The following is a 23,419-nucleotide window of genomic DNA, read 5'->3' as shown; positions in this document are numbered from 1 at the left end:
GAGGCCTATAGTAGCAGATGTAAAACGTGTGTGTGTGTGTGTGTGGTGTTTTTAGCTGAAGAGCAAGACCAAAGAGAAGGAGATGGCCGACCAGAGCCAGGCCGAGGAGTTTGTCCGTCACGCGTTGGCTTTCTGCGAGAGCCTCTACGACCCGTACCGCAACTGGAGGCATCGAACCTGCGGGTAACAACATAATGAACATAACATTGTCATTCACCAGCAAAAGTAGCAATTTATCATGCTGTGCTGATTTTAAATGTTATAATTTTCCAACATCCTGCCCTTTAATTAGTGTTGATCTAAGCTGCCAAATGGGAATGTTGTCACAGCAGGGTTACGGTTATGAAGTACTTTATGTCTTAGGGAAGTGTCACTTTACAGAAGAGTGTGTGCATGCTTGTGTGTGTTCATATTTGCATATTTGTTTGTGTGTGTGTGTGTTTTTCTCCAGAGAGCAGCTGGGTACAGTAGAGAGGAGCAGACAGAAGTACAAAGCAGCTCCGCTCACTGTTGAGTTTGTTCCCTTCTTTTACCGTAAGTCTCTCATTTTTCATTCTGCATCTTATTTCCTCTCTCTGTCCATGTGCAAACAGCGTGTCAAATGCAAATAAGCATCAACTGTATATCTTACCTTCAGTTAACCTGTTGTAAAAAACACTAAACAAAAAGCAGCCACAGTACTTTGCATCTCTTTCTTTTATTAGCCTCTGGGTGCGGATGAGGAAGCATCATCAACAAGCTAGTCTTCTCTTCTCTTCTCTTCTCTTCTCTTCTCTTCTCTTCTCTTCTCTTCTCTTCTCTTCTCTTCTCTTCTCTTCTCTTCTCTTCTCTTCTCTTCTCTTCTCTTCTCTTCTCTTCTCCCATCCCACCTTTCCTCTCTCTCCTGTCTTGTCCTCTCCCTTCATTTTTTCTCTCCTCTCCTCTTTCCTCTTTCTTTTCTTTTCTTTCTCCTGTCTTCCCCTCTCCTCTCTTCTTTTTCTCTCCTCTCTTCTTCCCTCCTCTCCTCTGTCCACTCTTCTTCTTTTTAGTGTCCTCTCCCCTCCGCTCTTCTCTTCTTTTCTCTTCTCTCCTCTTTCCTCTCCTCTCCTCTCCTCTCATGTTGTCTCTCTCTCTGTCTCTCTCTCTCCTCTCCTCTCCTCTCCTCTCCTCTCCTCTCATGTCGTCTCTCTCTCTTCTCTCTCTCTCTCCTCTCTGGTTTCAGCTGAATCCACTCTTTGTGTTGTCGTTCTGTTTGCCAGGCGTTTAGATGAGCTGATAGTGAATGGTGTCTGTCAAGCCACTTCAGTGATGCTGGCGGCCATTTTGAACAAATAGTCCCTTCAGCCCTGCGTCCAGTGTGTGAGTGCTGCGGTTTGGCACCAAAGATAACTCCCAAGGCCCAACCTGACAGAGAGTGTGGGTGTGTTTTGGATAAAGTAACAAGCTCAGTTCCTCTATCCATGTATTTAGCCCATTCTCCCTGATAAGTGATAATGGATTCTGCTCTTAATGATTGCAAAAACTCTCAAGGTGAATCAGTATTTTGCATTTTTTTTGACCTTTTTAACATTTCAAGTAAACTTTGAAAAGTCACAAAAACTTCCATGAGGTGTTTTTAATCGCCCAAGTTAAAAAAAAACAGCTGGTAACTCCGAAATTTGCTGATCTTAAGGTTTATATTATTGTCATTATTGGGTCAACTCATAATAATCATGTGATAGCAGAATTTAATAGAGATGTGGCATGATCCAGATGAAGGAAACAGACATCATGGAGCCAAGACGTCACATGTCTTCTGCCCAATCGGATGTGTTGACAGATGAGTTAATGGATGACTGGGACCACCATGACCCAGAGGTTACTGGCAAGACTGCCACATGCCTCTGTGTGTGTGTGTGTGTGTGTGTGTGTGTGTGTGTGTGTGTGTGTGTGTGTGTGTGTGTGTGTAGTGTGCAGTGTGTGTGCAGTGTGTGCTCACCAGAGGCCCTATCTTATCTGCTCTACGGATTTCATTTGGTTTTCATGCCTGAGTGTCTGTGTGTATGAAAGAGCAGGAAAAGATAAAGAAGCGTCTGTGTGCGTTCATCACTGTTTTTATTTACAGGACCTTGGACAGTTAGCTGTTAACTCTGGTTTCGTTTTATGATTGTGTTGTATTTGCATAGCTGACATCATGATTACAAGTCCAGCTAATGCCTTTTTGTGTGTGTGTGTGTGTGTGTCCTGCTTCCAGAATGCTTCCAGGAAAGTGAACACCTGAAGGAGAGTCTGAAATGCTGCCTGCTACACCTGTTTGGAGCTATAGTAGCCGGTGATCAGGTAATCCTCTGCATGGCCTTTTAACTAGCAGGTCACATGCTTGATTCGGCTTGATAACTGCAGTGTACTTATCTCTTCCTGCTGGCCGTGAATGTGTTTGGAGAGTGTTCCAACATGGGACCACTTTTCATTTATTAGATGAAAGCTGCTCATTCAGGCTTCTACTTTCTACTTGGACCACAAGACATGGACATTAAAGTCTAGTAATCATAGAAATGAATAGTGGTGTACCAGACATAATAGTTCAAATTGTAATTTTCGACTGTGTAACTCATTTCACTTAGTGCTGGCTACCATTTACTCCTTTAAACTATCAATCTGTAAGTTATTTTCACAATGAAATTTCTTCCACTAAAATCAATAAATCGGTTATCAAAATAGTTTCAGATTAATTTTCTGTTGATTGATTAATCAACTAATTGTTTCAGCTTTGCTTATATGCGGTCCAAGCTGTGAGGAATGGGGGCAGTAAGCTATTAAGTCTGAAAAACTGTTGTTTTTTATTTAATTACATTTTATGTTGTTTTAATTTATTTTGTGCAAGATGAGTAATTAACAAAAAAACAAACAACAACATATACAGTATAACATGGGATGGTGCAAACATGTGAAGCCACAGGTCCAGAAAATAAACCAGACAAAACAACATGACCAATAAATGTGTGTGTGCAAGTGTGTGGTAAAAAAAATGAATGAAAAGATAAACTCCATATCTCCACTGACTTCCTTTGAGTAACCCCTATACCTTTCCCTCTATCTCTCCAACCTCCCTCCCTGCATCCCTGCATCCCTGCATCCTCCGGCAGAGGAATGCCCTGCTTGCCATCTCTCCAGCCACCATGGAGGTGTTAATGCGGGTGCTGGCCGACTGCTCCATGGGTAGCTGCTCATCAGACGAAGGCGAGGACTGGGACAGCGAAGCCCCTGACCGCAAGGCGCTGTTAACTCTGGGCTGTCTACGGGAGGTGGTGCAGCGCCTCCTGGCTTCCAGCTCTGATCAGCGGCAGGTGGAAATAGCCTCCGTGCTGGAAAACTACTTCAAGCTGCTAAACTCGGACCCAGCGGCCGTGGTCGCCACCCGACAGGAGCAGCAGCAAGCCAAGGGCCGAGTGCTGACGCTGGGCCGACACTGGGAGAGCCGATTTGTAGCGCTGCAAGTACACATGCTAGGTAGAGTCTTCACTTATGATAAATTCTGCTTTTGTGATATTGAAGAAATGGTTGCAAGCATCTCTTCTATTTTATTAAGTCAAGATTTTCGTACAGGAAAGCCAAACTAATGTGACCCCTTTTTGTTTTTTTTCCTATCTTTGCTTCTTTCTCTTCTTCCTGCCTGTGTCTCTTTATCTGTCCCTCTCCTGCTGTCTCTCAGACACTATCAGGGACATGTTCCTGTGTTCAGACAGGCCAGTTCTACAAGCCATCTTCCTCAACAGTAATTGCTTTGAGCACCTGACACGACTGCTGCAAAACAGCAAGGTAACAGCACAAAGGTCTTCCTTTCTAAATATAACCTAAAAAAACAGCTGGCGTTTGAGTCTGAGCTATTTTTTTAGCTCAGAACTGGGCAAAACTGAACATTATTCAGAGATGCAAACTCGCCTTCACCTTTTGGGGAAATTCCCCATTTCGAGATCAAAATAGGTCACCTAGGAGATGAGGAGAACTGACACAAATTCTTGATTTGGAGCACAGAATTCCAATTATGTGGTTTGGAACCTTCAGCTCATGTAAACCCCAAGATCCTCTAATGCGTGTCATGAAAGGGCGTCTCATGTGTGACCATGACAACCGCAAAACAACAAACAAAAGCAAAATGACAAACAATTTGATTTCTACAAGTGCTAAGTCAGTGCTTTTAATAGTGCTGCTTATCTGTTTAGCTCAAACCTCACATCATGATAGGGGTAAGATGAAGTGTTAACAGCAATAACAAACATACATATCATAAACGATATATTATGGGTATTACGGTAGTGCTTTTTGGGAATAGCATTTTTTTATAGTGTAATTATAGTAAACAAAGACAAATGTTTGAATTCACGTTTGCATTGATGTTACTTATCATATGTAATTATAGTATACTAGATGTAAGCTTTTTATTCATTTAACCAATACCTGATAGTGGAATAGTGCAGATTTGCAACATACTTTTTTATCTTGTTGTTGTCTTCTTGTTTTTGTCTCATTAATGTACTCAGCTCCCACATCTATTGGTTTTTCTTTTGATATGTTTTATGTGGGATCATTTTACCCCATAACCACTGTTAGAATCAGTTTGCAGCCAGATGCAAACAAACTTAAAAGTAACTAGAAATGAGCATGTAAAGCGAGGATGCTGCTGGACCCCCCTTATCCATGAAATGTTCAAACCTTTTTTTTTTTTACTCCCTACCTGTTTGCATCCCTGATTATTCCTAACTTATTTATTGATAATTTATCTGATACCACAAGATCCTAAGGCTGTTCTAAGTTCTTTATGACCCCCTAATACACCCCCCTTCCCCCCTCTGGTCTTTATTTGTTTAGGGATTTATTGAATTTTTTTTAGATGTTGCTAATTCTGAAATGTGTTTACCTGACACTGTAGTAGTGTAGTACAACTTTACAAGAATCTAATTAGCTTTTTTAGCTGCAAATCTGCTTGTTTGCAGCTGCATTTTACTCTGTATATTAAGGTGAAAGATAGCACTGTTTTTTAAATGAAAGACAACTTTAAAAGAAGCTTGATTTATTTTAGTTTTTTACATTTTTACATGAGCATTTTTCTAGGTTTTATTTTTGATAGATTTTTTATGTAATTTAGGTGGATTTATTTGTCTAGATCAGGTCTTGCCTCTATGTTTAGCACGTCAGCTTTCAGTCTGAGAAAGAGCATTTTGCCCACCTCGCATGTTTACCTCCCCACAGCAAGGCTGGATCACCAACACGCCTCCACACAGTGACCTGCCCACCCCCTGGCTGAGGGTCACGGCTTTTAACCTCTCACCCTCTCCTCCACTCACTCATCTTTCCTCCCCTGCACCTCCCTCTGTTTCTTCCCTTGTCTTCATTTTCTCTCTTCTCTCTCTCTCTTTCTCTTTCTCTTTCTCTTTCTCTTTCTCTTTCTCTTTCTCTTTCTCAATACCTCCCCACATGCTATGTTGACATGTTGCCTGTTGTTTGTGTCAGCTGGTTAACGCTAGGTGCACGGTGGCAGACAAGGACCAGAAAGATATAACCAACAACAGGTTACTGACAGGAGAGAGGGACACTCAGGTACCGCCGAGAAAGCCCCACATCACCTGAACCCCCCCTCCTCCCTCGCCATTCACCTCCACCTCCATCCCCTCCCCAACCCTGCTGCTGCCACGTCCCACTACCTTCACCCCACCAGAGGCACTTGGCCACTCCACAGCAAGACCCTCACACTGCCTTGACCCAGATAATATTTATAATTGGATTCCGTGTAACCAAAAAAACAACGAAACAATCAGCTCAGTGAGTAACTCTCAATTCTAGTCATTGCTTGCAGGAATCACACTTATAGTCACTTCTGAATTATTTAACACATTGATACTGTAACACTACCCATATTTGGGGGTTTTAAAGGTCTCCATGTTAATACTCTGCTTGTGGTTTAAAGACAAAAGCAGTGCATAGCAGGCCCAGAGATCAAGTTCACACTGTCATTTTAAATGAAGGATTCTAGTTACAGTAAGCCTTATTTCCACTGTGTTACACTGCTGACAGATGGGCAATAGTGCAAGAAGTTTCTGGCATCATTTATAAAAACAACAATTACAGCAACATAATGGTTTAGATAACAATAGTTCTTTCTTTTCTAGTAGTGACCACATCCTCTAAGCATAAATATAAGCCTGAAAATAACTGCTTTCTCTAGCAAGTAGCAAGTTGCACTCTGTTGCACCGCTGGGTGTGGTCAGAAGCGTTGCACTTGTAACCAACAGTGATGTCACAATGTACCGACACACCCTGAGTACACTTTTACATCACTTTAACAACATGAGAGGTTAACCCACCGGAGGATAGCTAAACAAGATTTGACAGTGTCCAAAATCTGTGCTCTGTATAGATCTCTATATTTTATTTTCTAGGCCTGGTGGAACATCTATTAAAGCACTACTTGGAAGTGTCTGAAAAAGATCGCTTCATCAATCATGTGCCCAAATCTGAAGAGGCTTATCTCTACATTGGCACAGTTTATCCACCCAGGCTTAAAACAGCTCAACATTATAAGCTGTTGGCACTATTTATCATGTTGCAAGCTCTAAGACACGAAGCTGTCACTTTCCTGCCCAGGACTGTCTTCTGAATGGTGCAGTTTCTCATTCAGTAGATCATCTCATGTGCACAGAAAGGTCACTCGTCTCCTTTTGGAGTATCCCCACTTCCATTCTGCTCTTTGTACTTGTTCCTCCTCACAGAGCCACCTTTTTAAAAGGTATAATCCCTCCATTGATCTGAATGCTGTGAATCCAGGTGGACAAACGTGCATGAAGACACACACACACACACACACACATCAATCGGCCTTTGTTGTAGCTCAGCTGTAACCTGATGCGGTGGCAGATGCTGCATGTTTTAGACATGAAGCTTTTGTCGCAGAACTGCAGGTTCAGTTGGTGAAAGCAGCTACTTAGTTCAACTACAGTAGAGAGAATCAACAGTAATACAGGTGCAATAGAAACTAAACAAAATCCAAAGAGGATTGATCCATGGCGCAGTGCAGTTTTGCAGTCTTGCTGTGGAGTGACCTGTTTGCCTCCCTCACAGCTATGTCTCCTTTAATTTCATTTAATTGCAATTCTCAGTTTCCTCACCCCTCCCCTCCCTCCCCTCCCGTCTCATCCAACCCTCCTCTTCCACATTGTCCTGGTTTTCTGAGGTCTACTATGGGCTCCACTGGAATGCTATCACATTTTGGCCTGGTGTGTGTTCTCACAGAGTTCAGTGGTTTGAGGTGATCTGTACTCAGTGATGATGATCAAAGTGTGTTTTAATCTTTACCACAGTCCCTCTCCAGCTGGTCCGAGACTCTCTGTAGGATCTACCGGCCTACAGCTGCATGTTTTACTCTAATAAAAGACGGGTCCACTGGCCCAGAACATGTTGGACATGTGCAGGACGGAGCTGGATGGAGATGTGTTTTTTAATTATGATTTAATTTGATTTTTCATGGTTCGGCTTGTGTTTTATGGGTTGCATGCTTTCTGTGTGTGTGTGTGTGTGTGTGTGTGTATGTGTGTTTGTGTGTATGTGTGTGTCTGTTTTGAAACTAAAGAGTGAGGTACTTCTTTGTGGTTGTCTGTGTGTGTGTGTGTGTGTGTGTGTGGAGGTGGGTGTTTTTTTCTTGGCCAATCCCTGAGAGCTTCCTGCTCCAGTCAGATCTCCATGCTATTGAAAGGGATTTTTTTTTCTTACCTGGAGCAGAAAGACAACACTTATCCTCACTGTAACATCCGCAGTACAAGCTTTGATGCCGGCCTCCACTTGCAACAACACACAGGGTTCTAACCACCACTGATGATTTTACTCACGTTTTTTTTTTTTTTACACACAAACACACACACACTAATTGACTCCAGCACCAAGGCATCTGCTTAAGTCTCCCTTTTATTCCTCCAAGTGTGATGCATGTCATATTCAGTACCTTTTCAAATAAGTTGATCATTATCATTTTAGCTTTAAGAACCTCGTAAATGGATGTGGCTTCAAATTGTCTGCATGCTTGTTGCCCTGAAAACATTCATCTGGAATAAGAGGAGATTTGACCAGCCGTGTGTTATTATCACAATCTCTGCTCACTGCAACAACAAAACAAAAAAAACAACACAAGTGATTGACTGTAGAGGTTGACTGACTAGTGTGGTTTTTCTTTCAGGTGTTTCAAGGGCGACTAGACTCCCTGGCTGTAGCAACTATCAAAGCCCTGACAACAGTGATGCACAAATCACCAGCTGCAAAGGTGAAAAGAACACAATACATTTTTACATTACAATTGATTACATGCTACAGGCTAATCCTAATTCTAAAGCTCTACATTGTATGAGCTTTTGCATCTCGGAAGGCTGAGGGTAATCCTGTGATGTATGGAAATAAGGAAGAAATTGTGGTTTGAGAGAGTTCACAGATGTAGCTTAAATCCCTCAACCAGATTAGAATACACAAGAAGAGAAATCAACCATTTCTTCCTCGTCAACAAAGATCACTATATATTTTGGGAGACCTAAAGAGAAGTTATTTATCAGTGCTGAGGTGCCTTAAAGCTCTGTTTTCATGTATTTGTTTTTCTAATTGTACCCTGCAGGAGGTGTTCAAGGAGAGGATTGGTTACAATCACCTTTATGAAGTGCTCATCTCGCTTGGCCAGCCGTCTCGACACCTACTCAAAGAGCTGATGAACATGGTCGGTATTGGTCTGATTGAGTGATGTCATGCCAACTATTTGAGAACAAGCTTTCTAATCGTGTGTGTGTGTGTGTGTGTGTGTGTGTGTGTGTGTTCTTACCTTATCTGCCTGTGTGTATTTGTGAATATGTGTATAGGCCGTGGAGGGTGAGCACACCTCAGTGGGGCTCCTGGGCATCAGTAACGTGGAGCCCTTGCTGCTGCTCGTCCAGTGGCTCCCGGAGTTGGATTCATCCGAACTGCAGCTCTTTACGGCCGACTGGCTCCGCCGCCTCAGCACCCTCAACCGTCAGACCCGCGCAACCTGCGTCAACGCCGCCATGGTCGTGCGAGCGCTTGCCGCCTTGGAGGGCCACCAGCGTTTGCACAGAGCTTGCGCCGAGAGCCTGTTGGGATTAGTGGGCTCACTTGGCTCTCAGTCCATGAGCGCCAGGGAGCTCTTGGGACTCCTGCGCCTCCTCAGACCTCCAGAGTCCAATCAAGCACACCCTTATGTAGGTCCAGCTCTGAAATCCCTCCTAGCTATGGTACGCAAGCAGGGCCTGGAGAGTGCCATGCAGTACTATGATCTGTCACCCAGCATGGCCGGAATTGCAGTCCCTACGTTGATGCGCTGGCCCGGCTCTGCCTTCAGCTTCCTGGCCTGGTTGTCGCTGGACCAGGACCAGCTGGGACCACTCAGCAAAGACAAGAGGAAGCAGCTCTACAGGTGAGATTTAAAGAGACGTTGAGAGAAGAACAGACACTGATAGAATGGAGGAGAGAGACTGGAGGATGAGGGCAATTATGCTACTGCAAGTCATTCATCTATTTATGTCAAGCAAATTTGATAAACAATAATATGATAATAGAAAAGATAATCCAGCAACATTTGGTGTAATCAGAAATACATTTAATATCAAAATCAGTGTTGATATTGAAGCTGAAATTGACTAGTTTCTCGTAAGTACTCTGTATCATCACTATGTGAAATGCTTAGTCTCATATAGCTTTCTTTATAAAATAAAGCATTATTCGGAGATGTCATGCTCTGCGTCTTGTAAAATCCCCAAATCTCTCAGTCCTGTAAAACCGGAGATATTTGAAAAACAAGAACATAAATGTCAACACCTGCTCAAGTCTGTTTTGCCCTTATTTCTTCCCATCCAGCTTCTTTACCCCAGGAGGGACGGGATTCGAGGCCTTCATCAGCTCAGCGGGCGTGCTGGTGGTGGCCGTATGCACGAAGAAAGAGTATGTCACAGTCATGCTGCCCGACTACTGCTTCTGTGATTCTCTGTGGGTAAGTCAGCTTTCATCACATCATTTCTGGACAATAATTTACTGGATGGGTACGGAATAAAAATTCTATTCATATTTATAATCAGTATTCATTACATGTAGAAAATGATACTGCTTGAAATGATAATGATTTCCCTGTTCATGAAACCATTTTCTCACTTATGCTTTAATTAGCCAATTAAGTCCAAGTATGGGAAAATGTTTAGAGGATAAATACATATTAAGTGGATAAACACATTTTGGACTAACATCTTTATTAAAGGGACTCAATTCTGACTGAATTTGTGTCTACAGCACAGCATTGGTGTGGTGCACGTACCAGGAAAGAGGCCATTCGGACAGAGTCTGGTCTACATTTATGTGGATGGACAGCAGAAACTGTCTGCCCCCCTCAAGTATCCCACCATGACAGAGGTGAGAGTCTACCACTGCTTTAACACACTGTCAGCTGTAGGTTTTTATCTTTTCACCGTGTTTCAGAGATGAACAGACAGATGGGAAGATGTCTGGAACAACTGCAGCTGAATTCACTTAAATGTCATTCTACTTGAGGCCATTAAATATGAAGCTGTCTGATTCATTAACAATGAATGTTTCTTGAAGGAAAACCTGTAAGGAATCTCCAGTAATCTGCCGCTAACTCTTTGTGATTTATTCATTTGTTTATAAGGAGAGAGAAAAGTGTCTTAAATGCACTTGTTTTTGCTCACTCCCCCCCCCACCTGCAGCCATTCACCTCCTGCTGCATCGGCTCAGCAGGCCACCGGACCACCACTCCCCCGCCGTCCCAAATCCCAGACCCTCCCTTCTCCTCAGCCACCACGCCCACCACTCGCTCCTCGCTGGGCGGCATCCTGTCGCCGCAGACCTGGGGAGGACTGCTTGGGGGCAAGCCTGAGTCTGTGACTAAGCTCATCTCAGCGGGGACCCAGGACAGCGAGTGGGGAAGCCCAACGTCCCTGCAGGGCCAGTTGGGGAGCGTCATGGTGTTCCATGAGCCCCTGCAGCCCAACCACATAAAAGCCATCTGTAGTGCTGGTAAGCCGAAACAGAGGATGTGAGAGGAGGAGGAGGAAGAAAGGAGGAAGAGGTGGAGAAGTTTATAAGTTACACAAAGGCATAGTGGGATGAAAGAAGCATCGTGTTTGATAGAACAGCATTTCATAAAAGGAGCACCCTGCAATAAAGATGAAAGTAGTACAGAGAACACAAAATTAAATTCAAATGACAATGTTGAAACTGGATAGAGATCATAGATAAAGTAAAAGTGAAGTAATAATGATTCTTATTCTCTCTTCCTCTGTTTTACTTTCTCAGGTCCAAACTGTATCTCTCCATTCAAAGCCCAGGAATCAGAACTTGGCGACCTTTCATCCAAATTGCTGCTACACTACTCACCCAAGGTGATTGGGACCACTGCGGTTCTTTCAAATCAGCCACAGACGTTGCTTCAGATCTCTGTGTGTGTCAGAGAGGGGGAAATGAGTTCTGATTACTGCTTTTAAATGTAGTCATCATGACTTTTACTTTTAATGAATGTTAATTAAGGAATGATTTATCACATAAAATGACATTCTGTCCACGAGGAAATCTACCAGCTGCTCACTAAACAGGGTCGTTTTGTCAACAGGCGTGCAGGAACCCCATCTGTCTCGACCTGTCCCCCAACATGCTGCATGGACGCCTGACTGGGAACAAAGTCGTTAACTGGGATATCAAGGTGGGCGGAACATCCCACTCATACTGCCACATGTTTGTTCTGTGTTGTGACCTTTGCATCTTGACTTTTTTTTAATACCTTTTTAGGAGCATCTGCTAAATGCCGATCTCTTTTATATTAATATGTATTTTCTATATTAAGAAAATATATGTGTGTTGCTGTTCTAACTTTGGCAGGATATGATCAACTGTGTGGGCGGCCTGCAAGTGCTTATCCCTGTACTGGAGCAGCTATCTCTGGTGACCCCTGATCAACAGGCCATTGATCCTGCAGCTGGCTCAGATTTCATCACTCCTGATGTGACCACACCAGCTGATGGAGACTGGGTCATTCTCCCATCTAACAGGGCTTCAGGTCTGCTCCGCTACAACCTCCAATATCACTTCTCTCCCTCTAATTTTATTCTTACTTGAAATGTGAAGTTGGAGCTCTGTGCTAATCAATCAAACTTTATTTGTATAGCGCCAAATCACAACAGAGTTATCTCAAGGCACTTTACACATAGAGCAGGTTCTAAACCGAACTCTTCAGGTTTTAATTTTAAAGAGACCCAACATTCCCACATGAGCAAGCACTTGGCAACAGTGGCAAGAAAAAACTCCCTTTTAACAGGAAGAAACCTCAGCATGTGGAAACTAATGTGTTTTGTTTTTGTTTTTTCTGTTTCAGAGGCACGTCTGGAGAAGAATCTGGTGGCCACTTTCCTGCTGGTGCTGAAACATTTCCTGCAGAGACACCCGATCAACCAGGAGAATCTGCTCCACTCGCATTGTGTCGGCATGCTGGGAGCCCTGCTGCAGAAGGTCTCTGTTTAAGCCTCATCAGCACACAGACGATATTACCAGGGTGCCAGAGCGTGGTCAGGAATTATGGGCACTCTGCACGGGAGCAGACTATTAACTCGAGATCTACAAATTAATACGTCCATAAATCCGACATATATACTAACTGCATGTCGTTACACAACTTCTGCCACTTTCCTCTTTTAAAATATGTCTGTCGAGTTTAGATTTGCTTAGAAATTCTTTACTATATTTTTAACCTAAAATAGTTTTTGTGATAGCAGACCAGTCCAAAATGAGTATATGAATATCGATTAATATTTTTAGTTCATACTTGAAGACCGCAAGACACAAGTTGCACCAAAAAAACATACATTCTATGCCCATCAGCAAATTGTGAACTTAAACTCAGCATGTCACACTAATCACTTTAAGCTCAGATGGGTTATATGATTCAGCAGAAGTGTGGTTGTTGAGAAAGAGTTTCTGGTCATTTTCTACCAGTGGAATGCATTTCACAAAATGCCTTAATTACACAATATCCCCACATAATACGAGTCCATGTAGAAAAGACTTACAGTAAACCTCTTGTGTTTTTCACCCTATTCAGACTGGATTAGTTTTACTTGGAGAGGTTCTGCAGTGGAGGAATTAAGAGTCTCCGACTGACTTTAGTTCTTTTCTGTTAGGTCCGGATACAGAACGGTGTGAGAATCATGAATAGTCCTCTCTGAGTAAATTAATTCACCTCAGATGGGTTTTGTCCCCCCGTCTGTAGATTCGTCTCCATGTTTGTTCTGCATGTCTGTGTTTTTCTTTTCCTTTTGTATCTGTCCGTTTCCCTCGATTGCTCGCTCTTCACTTCCTCTGCTCTCTTTCTTCTCCTTTCCCCTGTTTGTATCGTTTTGTCCAATCTTCTTGGCCCGAGCGCCTCAGTATTTATTTGTTTATTGGGGTAAATCATGGGGGGGTTGAAACCTCTGAATACCTCTGAATCAGCATTTAGATCATGCAAAAGTAAAAACCTCCACAGAGACTTAGATTAAAGAAAGCGTCTTAGATGTGGTAATAACTGCTCCGGGCAGGGCAACCACACCCTGTAACTGGTGTACATTCAAATAAACCACTAATTTGTTTCCCCCGTTCCAACATGCTCCTTATCTGCTTTGTATAGACAGTGTTATGGGTGAAGTATTAATATATGTTCATCGACAATGCTCATCATTTATTATATAGTAACAGTTACCTCTTTGTTTCTTAAAAGCCACACTTTCACACAAGCTGCACATCTCTCCCATTATTGCATATGTGCCAATAAAAGTTCAACTCACAGTAATGTAAATAGCACATATTGTTGTGTGTTTTAGTTGCCGGCGGGTCACGTAGATGTCAGCGTGCTGGTTGCTATGCAGCTGCTGATAGAGCAGGTGACCTATGAGAAGAACCAGGCTCTACTGCAGCAGCTTCACACACATCTACTGTTCAACTTCAACATCTGGAACAAAGGAGACTTCCCCTTACGAATAGGTGAGATCTATATATTAATGTAAAGGATGTTTGCAAGTATTAGAGCGTGTGTAATGTATTACATTTGGTATCAATGAATAGGATACTGCTGAGCGAAATAGAGCAAATGACAGTGTGTTCCTGATCGAGACTGTCACCAATTCTGAGTTGTGTTGTTTGTTTCCCTCTGATAAAGGTCATATCCAGTACATGTCCACCGTCATCAAAGACAACAGGAAGCAGTTCCGTAAAAGATACGGAGTTCAGTTCCTTTTGGACACCGTGCGCCTTCATTACGGGTAAGACTTGATTTCCCAGAGTTCACACCTATATAGTTTTTCCCAATACAGTCTCTTCATCTCAAAACATCATGCTCTGCTCTGCACTTCAGGAAGAACAGTAATAAAGAGAGTGACCTGAGCGAAGACGACATTCGAACCGTCCGGGCGTCTCTCTGCGGCCTCATCAAGTACTACATCAGCAAGGGCATGTCGCAAGAGGAGATGCACAGCATTCTGGGATACATGGCTGCTATTGGGGACGAGGACCAGGTGAAGATGGGGAGAGATTATGTAGGGGGGGCTCAGAATAGTAACACACTTAGAAGGAAAATTTGTATTTTAGTAGATGCATCACAGTGCCTGCAGGAAGAAAACGGCAACCTTAAATCTTTAAATAAAACTACCTGTTTTGGTAGATCACACGGTAGCTAAGTTTATCCCAGATAAAGACTAGAATATCCCTAAAACATTCACTATGAACAAAAGTTTCATTCATTTTTAGCCCAGCTGTGGGCCAACACACCTTAAGAAATTTGGAGTAGGTCAAGTTATTATAAGTGTATGTGTTTGTAAGATGACCCATTTAATGTAAAACAGGTTAATGCCAACCTCTCTCGCCATTCGAGAAGTTCATTGTGAAATAAGATAACCCTCATTACAGGATTTTCAGTTTCCCCCATGAGACTTACTGCAGAGATGCTTGTGCAGGAAGCTGCTGGCTCACTTCCTCTCTCTCTCTCTCTCTCTCTCTCTCTCTCTCTCTCTCTCTCTCTCTCTCTCTCTCTCTCTCTCTCTCTCTCTCTCTCTCTCTCTCTCTCTCTCTCTCTCTCTCTCTCTCTCTCTTTCTCTTTCTCTCTTTCTCTCTTTCTCTTATTCTGTATTATTTTTAAACATTTCCCTCTATGTAAGCAGAAAACTTAAGGCTAGACCCCCCCCCCCCTTATCCCATTAGTTTAGTGTGTACTCACACAGACCCACTAGACAAAGTTCTCACATGGCTTTCTTTTTTATCACCGATTTTGTGAAATCCATTTCCTCCTCTTGTCACACCTTCACGCCACCTCTCTTCCTCTTTTTTCCCCCCAGCTTGTTTTTCATTTTGTCTGTCACTTTACATATCCTCTTACACCGCAGTACTAAATGTGGAGGCTTACATCACCTTCTATGAACATATGGTCAATATAATCGCATGATCCTCCTCCACTGCTCGGCATCTGCCAGCTCTCTCATACTATTTATCCATCCTGAGTCTTCAAATGCTTAATGGATTATCTGAAACTACTTCTAATATACTTCATATACTATGAGAACTTTTCTATCAAAACAAGTTAAACGCATGTTATATATAAATCTTGTAATGCAAACACTTAGACTATTAGAGATACAGACATAGTACAACACATGTATGATACATTTTTTATGGAAGCGTATATGCACCTTTATTCAAATGGCAATGTATTTTGCAAAATGGCAATTCAGTCTCAATTTTGTCATGTAATTTGACAGTTCTTTTCAATTCACAATTCAATATGCAAAGTGATAATGCAATCTTCAATACATTTTTAATTATCTTAATGAAAATTAGGAATTGAAATTAAATTAGGTGAAGAAGGAGAGAGTGACCGAGAAACATCCAGAGAGAAGAAGGTCAGAAGGAGGGACAGACGGACCGGAGAGTGAAAGCGGACGGGTGACTGAGTAACATCTGCTCTGCTTCACATAAACCGTAATGTTACTGTCTAGTTTGTCAAGCTATGTTGTTATTGTGATGTTAGCTGTAAGAACACTGCTGCTACTTTACAAGTAACATCACAATAACAGCATATCTTGACAGTAAGCTGAATGTCCAGACAGGTAACATTACTGTTTATGTGAAGCACAGCAGAGCTGATGTTACTCTCTGGTCCGTCTGTCCCTCCGCCGGTTAGAAAACCACTGATGTGTCCGCAGGTCCTTGTCTGGTCAATGTTTTTATATTTCATTTTTTGTCCTTCTGACCTTCTCCTCTCTGGATGTTTCTCGCTCACTCTCTCCTTCTACACTTTAATTGTCCGTACCACATTCACCGTTTCTCGCTCTGGCCTCCTCCATTTGACCCATGCACAAGCATGAACGCTCCCTGTGTCTGAGTAATTTAATTTCAATTCCTAATTTTCATTGAAATAATTAAAACTGTATTGAAGATTGCATTATCACTTTGCATATTGAATTGTGAATTGCAAATGCATTTTCAAATTGCATGACAAAATTGAAGATTGAATTGCCAATTTGCAAAATGTATTGCCATTTGAATAAAGGTGCAGACATGCTTCCATAATTCTTCTGCTATATTTCAGTACTTGGATCTATTTATTATTTTGGAATCTGTCAAAATGAGTAAATGTGATGGGAGTGCCACTAATGCGCCTTCTATAATGTTCATTTATGTCATTTTTGCTGTATTTGTGTGTGTTTCAGCTTTGTGGGCTGCTGGAGTTGTTGATCAGCCTCCTTCAGAGCAGCCTGTCCAGGGATCAAATCTTCCTGCTCCTCTATGAGCCCGGGGCGGCCGACTCCTGCTATGCTCTTCTGCTCAATAACAAACACTCAGACCGACTCCGAGAACTCGTCTTCAAGGTGGGTTACAGCCAACTACATCCGGGAAGCCAATACTTTACAAACAGCTCTTCTAAAATGTGTAAAATTTCATTAAATTTCACAAATCTTTATCTTAAAAGTGCTACAACAGCATTAAGCAGTAAGGTTTTTCTCAATAACTGATCTCTCTTCCCTTTTGTGCAGCTGTTTGAGCGCATGTTACGTTACGACCGCGTCTATGAGAAGAATAAACAGCGTTTGAGGCTGAGGGAGGCAGGTTACGCCGGTCTGTCGCTGCTCTTCTCTGAGCTTCACATCACTCCAACCCTGATCCGCTGCCTCCTCAATCAGGTCCTCCACACAGGTCAGTTTTTCTTTTTTCTTTTTCTCTTTATTTTATTTGACACCATCTTGTTTATTTGTTTGTTTGTATATTCATAACCCAGCTGCAGCAGCTGCTGTCATGAGGAACATATGGGACAAACTCAGCATACAACTTGTAGCTAGTGTTCAAAGGGTGGTTGTTTCTTAGGCAGACTTTCCCGGCCTGCTGGGAAATTCAAATGAAGCTGTGTGTTGTTTTTATACCCAAGAGACTGACACAACTCTCCATCTTAATTCGTATTTATCTCTCCATCTGTCTCGAGTATCCAAGTGAGTCAACAAAAGCATTATAAATCAATTCCTTACCTGTTGTTATCCCAGATAATCCTTTTTGAGGATTGATAGGGATTATTTACCTAGTGGGGGGAAATCATCTCCAGCCTCCAGCTTTCATGTCACCATCAAGGCCAGTCCATTTTAAATGATGGCTCAAAAATTCATGGAATCAATTTGTCATGTAGCATTAAGCCACTACCTATTATTTCTTTAAAAAGAGAAGCAGCGTGGATTAAGCTGAATTCAACTCCAGTCTTGCCTACAGTATACTCTGTAGGTGGAGGGTGAACACATTTGTCAAGAGGCTGCGAAGGTGTCCAACCAATACTTTGGACACATTGATGCAGCTCAGGCTTTATAGTGGAGAGGCAGAGAACAGAATTGCTCCCCTGTTTGTCATTTGGAGAGGATGAGGCAGTAGAATCAGCACATGGAAGCCCCAATCAATACTATATACACACACAAATGAACACAAATGTAACTGTGTGTGTGTGTGTGTGTGTGTGTGTGTGTGTGTGTGTGTGTGTGTGTGTGTGTGTGTGTGTGTGTGTGTGTGTGTGTGTGTGTGTGTGTGTGTGTGTGTGTGTGTGTGTGTACAATCTACAGATCACGTGGTGAACTATAAGGACCTAATGGCTCTGGTCCAGCTGACTCACCGGGCCGGACCCAGCGTACGCCTCCTCGTCTGCAAGAGGGTGAGGAAACACATGCACTCAACGCTGCAGATGCTCTAACAATTAATTATACATTATATATGGTATATTGCATAGCTGCAGACACAGGAAATGGATGAAGGGTCCAGTAATCGATCAGTATTGTTTCATGCTTTTTACATTACTTTCCATTTCCTTTAGGCCCAGTTTCCCTTCATCTATTATTTCCATTATATATATATTTTATTATTATGCGTGCGTACACACATACACACACAGTGCCTAGACTTAACTGTAGCACGTTGCCATTTGCTTTCAGTGTTAGGCGGACCTCTCTGTTCATCTACGGCTTCTGGGCTTCTGATTGGAGAGTGTTGTAATCTGTTTCAGGGTGGTAACACTGTTGATGTTACTGTTGATATAGTCCAGATAGAGTCCCAGGTGGCCCGAGCAACCAAACACACTCCAGTCCATGTAGCTGGAACCGGTGATGTTGGACAAAGTCTGCCCCTCTGGCCACACTTTAACTGTACACATGTTTACATGTTTGATGAGTGGTGTGTACTTGGGGAGCAAGAACAGTGAGAGGTAGTCAAACTGTTCCACGTGGGGGAGGGGAAGGGTTTCATATGCCTCAGCCATGTTGGTGTAAACATGGTCTAAGGTCTTGTCCAGTCTTGTGGGGCAGGAGACATATTGATATTGATGGAATTTGGGGAGTACAATTTTCAGGTTGGAGTGATTAAAATCACCTGCAACAATAAAGGCTGCCTCTGGGTTTTTAGCATCAACATCAATCACAACAATAGATGTAAAGTCTCTGGGCAGATAGAAAGGTCTACACTTAACTTGAGATATTCTAGCTTAGCAGAGCAGTAACTCTCGATAATGCCATTATTCACGCTTTCTAAGTGTAAGTGGTTAGCAAGTGCAGTTTATTACTACAGGAATCATTCCTTTAGCTACTACTTTCTCAAAAATACATCAGAAGAGCAACTATGCAGCTGTTTACTGTGCAATAATTGGTTGTTTTCCATCATCTTCTGTCCGATTTCATGTTGCACACAGTAGAGTAGTTTTCTACATAGTAGTAGTGTACAGTGAAAGATTTTGGTTTTGGAGGAGTTGCAGCTTCTTGCCTGCAGCTCTTCATGTAATAGCTCACTACGGTTGCTCCTTGTTCCATTTACTCCCTGTAATATTTATAAATTACACACTCTCAAGAATTACCCTCTTTTTAATGAATGATCATCAGTTGAGTGCTTTTAATGTGAAATGGTAGACAATGTTAAGTTAGAATTAGCAGTAACTTAATATTACATTGATACAGCATAAAGAGAGTGTGAACGGTAAACTGTGAGGGCTGATACACCCTCATCTATACATTGGCTATTTGTATTGTAGAGGAATGGTGGACTCTGCCACTAACAGTTACGTACTTTAAATTAAATACATTGATTTTCTGTTGCTGAAAAAATGCTGACCATAAATAGTACTTCTCTTCTCTTTTATCTCTTACATCTTGATGGTGCTTGACTCAGCTATACCCTGCAGGTATCATTAAAGTTTAATCCTTCCTTTTCCTCAGGTGTACCAGCTGCTACAGTCCCAACAGGATGCTGCCGTCCAGATCTCAAGGCAGCAGTGTTGGCAAGACACCCTCATGCGGCTTTACCTGCGGGGCGAAGGGTCGTTGCCGTTCCGTAGCGCCGACACCATCAGCGCCTGTAGCCTGGACTTGAATCGGTCCAGCGGCAGCAGCACTAACCGCCTGGAGCTGCCGCTGGAGAAGAGGACACGGGCAGGTAGCTCTGGCCGCTTAGACCGGATGGAGGATGACCGGCTCAGCATAGGCGACACTCGCTCCGTAGACAGCCTGGAGAATGGCGACGTCATCTCACTGCTGGACACGCCGTCTTCCTCTGCCTCCACCGAGCCACAGCCGCACGTCAAGCCCTGGGTAGTGGGAAAGTCAGGGGGCTTGATGCTGGATCTGTCCCACCTGCAGGCGTACGAGGGCGGGGAGAGCGGCAGTCAAACGCCCGGGAGCATGCCCAGCACACCATCACCGCTGGAGGCTTCTAAACCTTTCCCAGGGAGCACCGGGGATCACGATGCAACATCCAACCTGACTGAAGACAGCTTCCTCTTTAGTGACAGCATTTCATTGGGAGAGTCCTTCAACAACGCTGAGGTGAGAGACAGAAAGCTTAGTATTGGTTGAACTGCAAAAGGCCATATTTTTCTCTTGTTTGGAGTAGGAATATCCTTTAAAATCATGAGCAGTATGCCCTAAAATAGTTACTAATAAAGCTAGAAATAACCAGGTGATAAGAAACTCTGGTGCTCTGGTGTCTTGACTTTATATGGTAGTCAGCTACTAAACAGCAAGACTCAGTGGGTGAAATGTCACTGCTACCACAGGGAGCCCCCACACAGCCTTTCATCTGCTGCACTTTTTCGGCATTTCAGCGTGTCACAGCAGGGCAGAGGTGGAAGACAGACAACCTGTCTCCTCCTATAGCAGGAGGCTGTCAGTCACAGCTTTTAAATGTGACATATTATAAATATATAATTGGGGAGAGCTGTCAAAGTGTTTAATCTGCCAGCAGTATAAATTTAGCCAATATCTAAACCATCCCACTATCATCCACATTCAAGACAGAGCAGTTTATGGTAGAAGTGGGATCATACTGAAACTGAGGTTTTGACAAGTATTGGAATGCAGTTGTTGGTGACATTATATTTGTCAACTTCTTCTTAATATCATATTTCCCTCTTTGCTGTATCCTTTTACCTACTACCGCAGTCTTGTAGTCTTCTCCAGTGGGATCAATGAAGTTTCTTGATTCTAATCATAACCCTCTGTTTTTCTGTCTGGTCTGGTGTCGCCCCCTAGCGGGCTGAAGAGGAGCTGTGCACCATGCTGCTGGAGATTGTGCTGTGTGTGATGTGGCGCGGTGTAGAAGGTTCCGATGATACGGCGTGGCTGGAGCGCGGCCAGGTCTTCTCAGCTCTCACCAAACTGGGAACCGCCAACGAGCTGCTGCTTCCCGTCGACCAAATCAAGCTCAGGTCAGCCCACTTGTTACATTGCTGATAACACTGCACGTGTAGGAGCCTGAAAACATGCTGAATACTTCCAGAGATAGACCTGCTAAAAGGCTCCTTTCCTCATTGCGCTCTCTTTCTCCTCTAGCCTTATGGAACGTATGCTGGAGTGGGCGGTGAGCGATAACCGCGAGGCATCTGCCGCCACGTTACCACAGCACACAGAGAACGCAGTGCGGTTGCTTCACATGGTACAAGACTTCCTGCAGGCAGAGGGCCTGGTCAATCCAGCGCTGTGGACAGAGAAGGTGCTGGAGGAGACTGTGACGCTGATGGACAGCCTCATGGTGTGGTACTCTTCTGGCACCCAGTGGTTCCAGCTCTCCCAAGTAGGACTGAGACTTCTGTTGGGCTTCATGGCCCAAGAAGACCCTGAGGTGATCCCCCCCCCCCCACTATTCAACATTTCTGCCTTTATACAGCTGCTTTTTGTGTGCCTGTAAAAACTAATCCTAGTCATGCACTTTAATATATTTCCTTCGTCCTCTTACTTCTATCACAGGTGTGCGCCATGGCCACTGCCAAGCTCAACGGCATCCTGCAGACGAAGGAGGTGTCCAGCCAGGATGAAGCCTGCTACCTGCTGGGTAAGGTGGAGGGAATCCTGAGACGCTCTGTACAGGAGCAGACAGAGGAGACGTACTCCTTCCTGGTTCCTCTGCTGCGAACGCTGCTCTCCAAAGTCCACCGCCTCCTCTACATGGAGCTGCATCTCCCCCAGCTCCCCGACACTAACGGCAGCCCGTCCTTCTTCGAGGACTTTCAGCTTTACTGCAACTCGCCTGAGTGGCGCGTCTACCTCGACAAATATGTAAGAGACTTAAATCTACTTAAAGTTTTGTTGTTTTGTATTGGATACCATGTTAAGTGAAATGACTTCAATTTGTCTTCAGATTATTCCGTACATGAAGCAGTATGAAATTGAGATGTTCAGCCAGGGCCACGAGACCATGGCTCTCTACTGGAAGGAATGCTATGAGGCCTTCATGGTCAGCCTGCATAAGAGAGAGAGGGAGAGGGGAGAGAGCAAGATCCGCTTCCAGGTTAGTTTAATTAGTGATGAGTCTATCCCTTTTAAAGACACTACATAAAGCTATTCCCTCATTCTGACTCTTCTTAAATTATCCTTCAGGAGCAATTTGTGGAGCCCTTCTCACGCAGAGGCCGCCAGGAGAACCTGCGCTACAACAGCATGTTGAAGCAGCAGCACAGCCAGAACAGCGCCACCCTCAGGCAGTGGAAGGCAGCACGGCGAGGTCTGGTGTGTGAGAGAGGACCCTGGGCTGAGAGGTAATGACATTTTGCCATTGTAAATCATTTATATAATAAAACTGTCCATATTAATTTAATTGAAACAACAGGAAAATTAAACATGAATAGGAAGAAGTCAGATGCGTTAAACATGTTTTGTCACTGTTTCTAACAGGCAGCAAGATGAGATGCACTGGAGGGTGTCCAGCGCTGAGAACTTTTCCCGCATGAGGCTGAAGCTGGTCCGCAATTACAACTTTGACCCCCACAGAGAGGCCAGCGCTCTGAGAGACAACTTGGGTAAGACATTGCTGCCTCTGTGTGGGCTTTAAACTGATGATTTAGCTCTAGTCTAGCACAGACTCATTCTATCTCTGTGGAAATGTATGTGTGAATATTTGGATTATATTTAAACCTCGAGTGGCTTTGAAGCTGTGTTTACTCACCGGTGTCTTGTATAAAAATATACAGTCATAAGTAGACTCACTCAGCCTACCAATGATAAACGGATTATAAAGGACTGACCATGAAAATCTTTTTAAAGCATGTATGTTCTACCCTTTCATCTACTTTATGAAGAGGATGATCCACTCTACTCGATATACTTATTAATCTGTGTGTAAAGGGAGAGCGTGCTGGAGAGTCATAGAAGTGAAATATTAAGAAAGTGAAATAACTAAAAATCGCAATGCAACTGGAAGGAGTGAGTTTGTGTCAGGCAGACATTACAATATGAATACCCCCACAAACCTGCTCCTCTCAGTGTTCGCTCACTACATTTGAAATTTATTGCGAGTACTTAAATAACCAACCAGCAAGTGCTTAATTCAAAATAAGTAAATGGTAACCCACTGTACTGCGCAGTAGCAAAATAATAGCATTATAATA

The 23,419-nt window shown here is 43.3% G+C and overlaps 1 protein-coding gene across 3 annotated transcripts in view; it reads left to right on the top strand.

The window, feature by feature from the left end:
* nbeal1 (neurobeachin-like 1) overlaps positions 1 to 23,419 on the top strand; it is a 46,367-nt gene that overhangs the window by 12,166 nt on the left and 10,782 nt on the right. For 2 of the 3 annotated variants that reach the window (XM_053314299.1, XM_053314298.1), the window contains 28 exons: positions 56 to 183; positions 452 to 534; positions 2,213 to 2,298; positions 3,105 to 3,468; positions 3,671 to 3,777; positions 8,183 to 8,266; positions 8,609 to 8,707; positions 8,847 to 9,418; positions 9,859 to 9,991; positions 10,285 to 10,404; positions 10,719 to 11,028; positions 11,308 to 11,393; positions 11,621 to 11,710; positions 11,887 to 12,064; positions 12,380 to 12,513; positions 13,860 to 14,019; positions 14,195 to 14,297; positions 14,390 to 14,549; positions 16,737 to 16,895; positions 17,061 to 17,220; positions 18,123 to 18,211; positions 19,758 to 20,363; positions 21,069 to 21,244; positions 21,369 to 21,657; positions 21,783 to 22,091; positions 22,174 to 22,323; positions 22,413 to 22,570; positions 22,707 to 22,831. In XM_053314299.1, the coding sequence (XP_053170274.1) occupies positions 56 to 183; positions 452 to 534; positions 2,213 to 2,298; positions 3,105 to 3,468; positions 3,671 to 3,777; positions 8,183 to 8,266; positions 8,609 to 8,707; positions 8,847 to 9,418; positions 9,859 to 9,991; positions 10,285 to 10,404; positions 10,719 to 11,028; positions 11,308 to 11,393; positions 11,621 to 11,710; positions 11,887 to 12,064; positions 12,380 to 12,513; positions 13,860 to 14,019; positions 14,195 to 14,297; positions 14,390 to 14,549; positions 16,737 to 16,895; positions 17,061 to 17,220; positions 18,123 to 18,211; positions 19,758 to 20,363; positions 21,069 to 21,244; positions 21,369 to 21,657; positions 21,783 to 22,091; positions 22,174 to 22,323; positions 22,413 to 22,570; positions 22,707 to 22,831 (5,218 nt within the window). Of the gene's footprint in view, positions 1 to 55; positions 184 to 451; positions 535 to 2,212; positions 2,299 to 3,104; positions 3,469 to 3,670; positions 3,778 to 5,469; positions 5,557 to 8,182; positions 8,267 to 8,608; positions 8,708 to 8,846; positions 9,419 to 9,858; positions 9,992 to 10,284; positions 10,405 to 10,718; positions 11,029 to 11,307; positions 11,394 to 11,620; positions 11,711 to 11,886; positions 12,065 to 12,379; positions 12,514 to 13,859; positions 14,020 to 14,194; positions 14,298 to 14,389; positions 14,550 to 16,736; positions 16,896 to 17,060; positions 17,221 to 18,122; positions 18,212 to 19,757; positions 20,364 to 21,068; positions 21,245 to 21,368; positions 21,658 to 21,782; positions 22,092 to 22,173; positions 22,324 to 22,412; positions 22,571 to 22,706; positions 22,832 to 23,419 lie in introns of all 3 variants that reach the window. The other variant, XM_053314297.1, reaches the window with a different exon arrangement.

This window comes from Scomber japonicus, chromosome 24, assembly GCF_027409825.1.
Source record: "Scomber japonicus isolate fScoJap1 chromosome 24, fScoJap1.pri, whole genome shotgun sequence".
Classification (NCBI taxonomy): Eukaryota; Metazoa; Chordata; class Actinopteri; order Scombriformes; family Scombridae; genus Scomber; species Scomber japonicus.
Note: the sequence above shows the minus strand (reverse complement) of the source record. Positions and strands in the feature narration are given on the sequence as shown.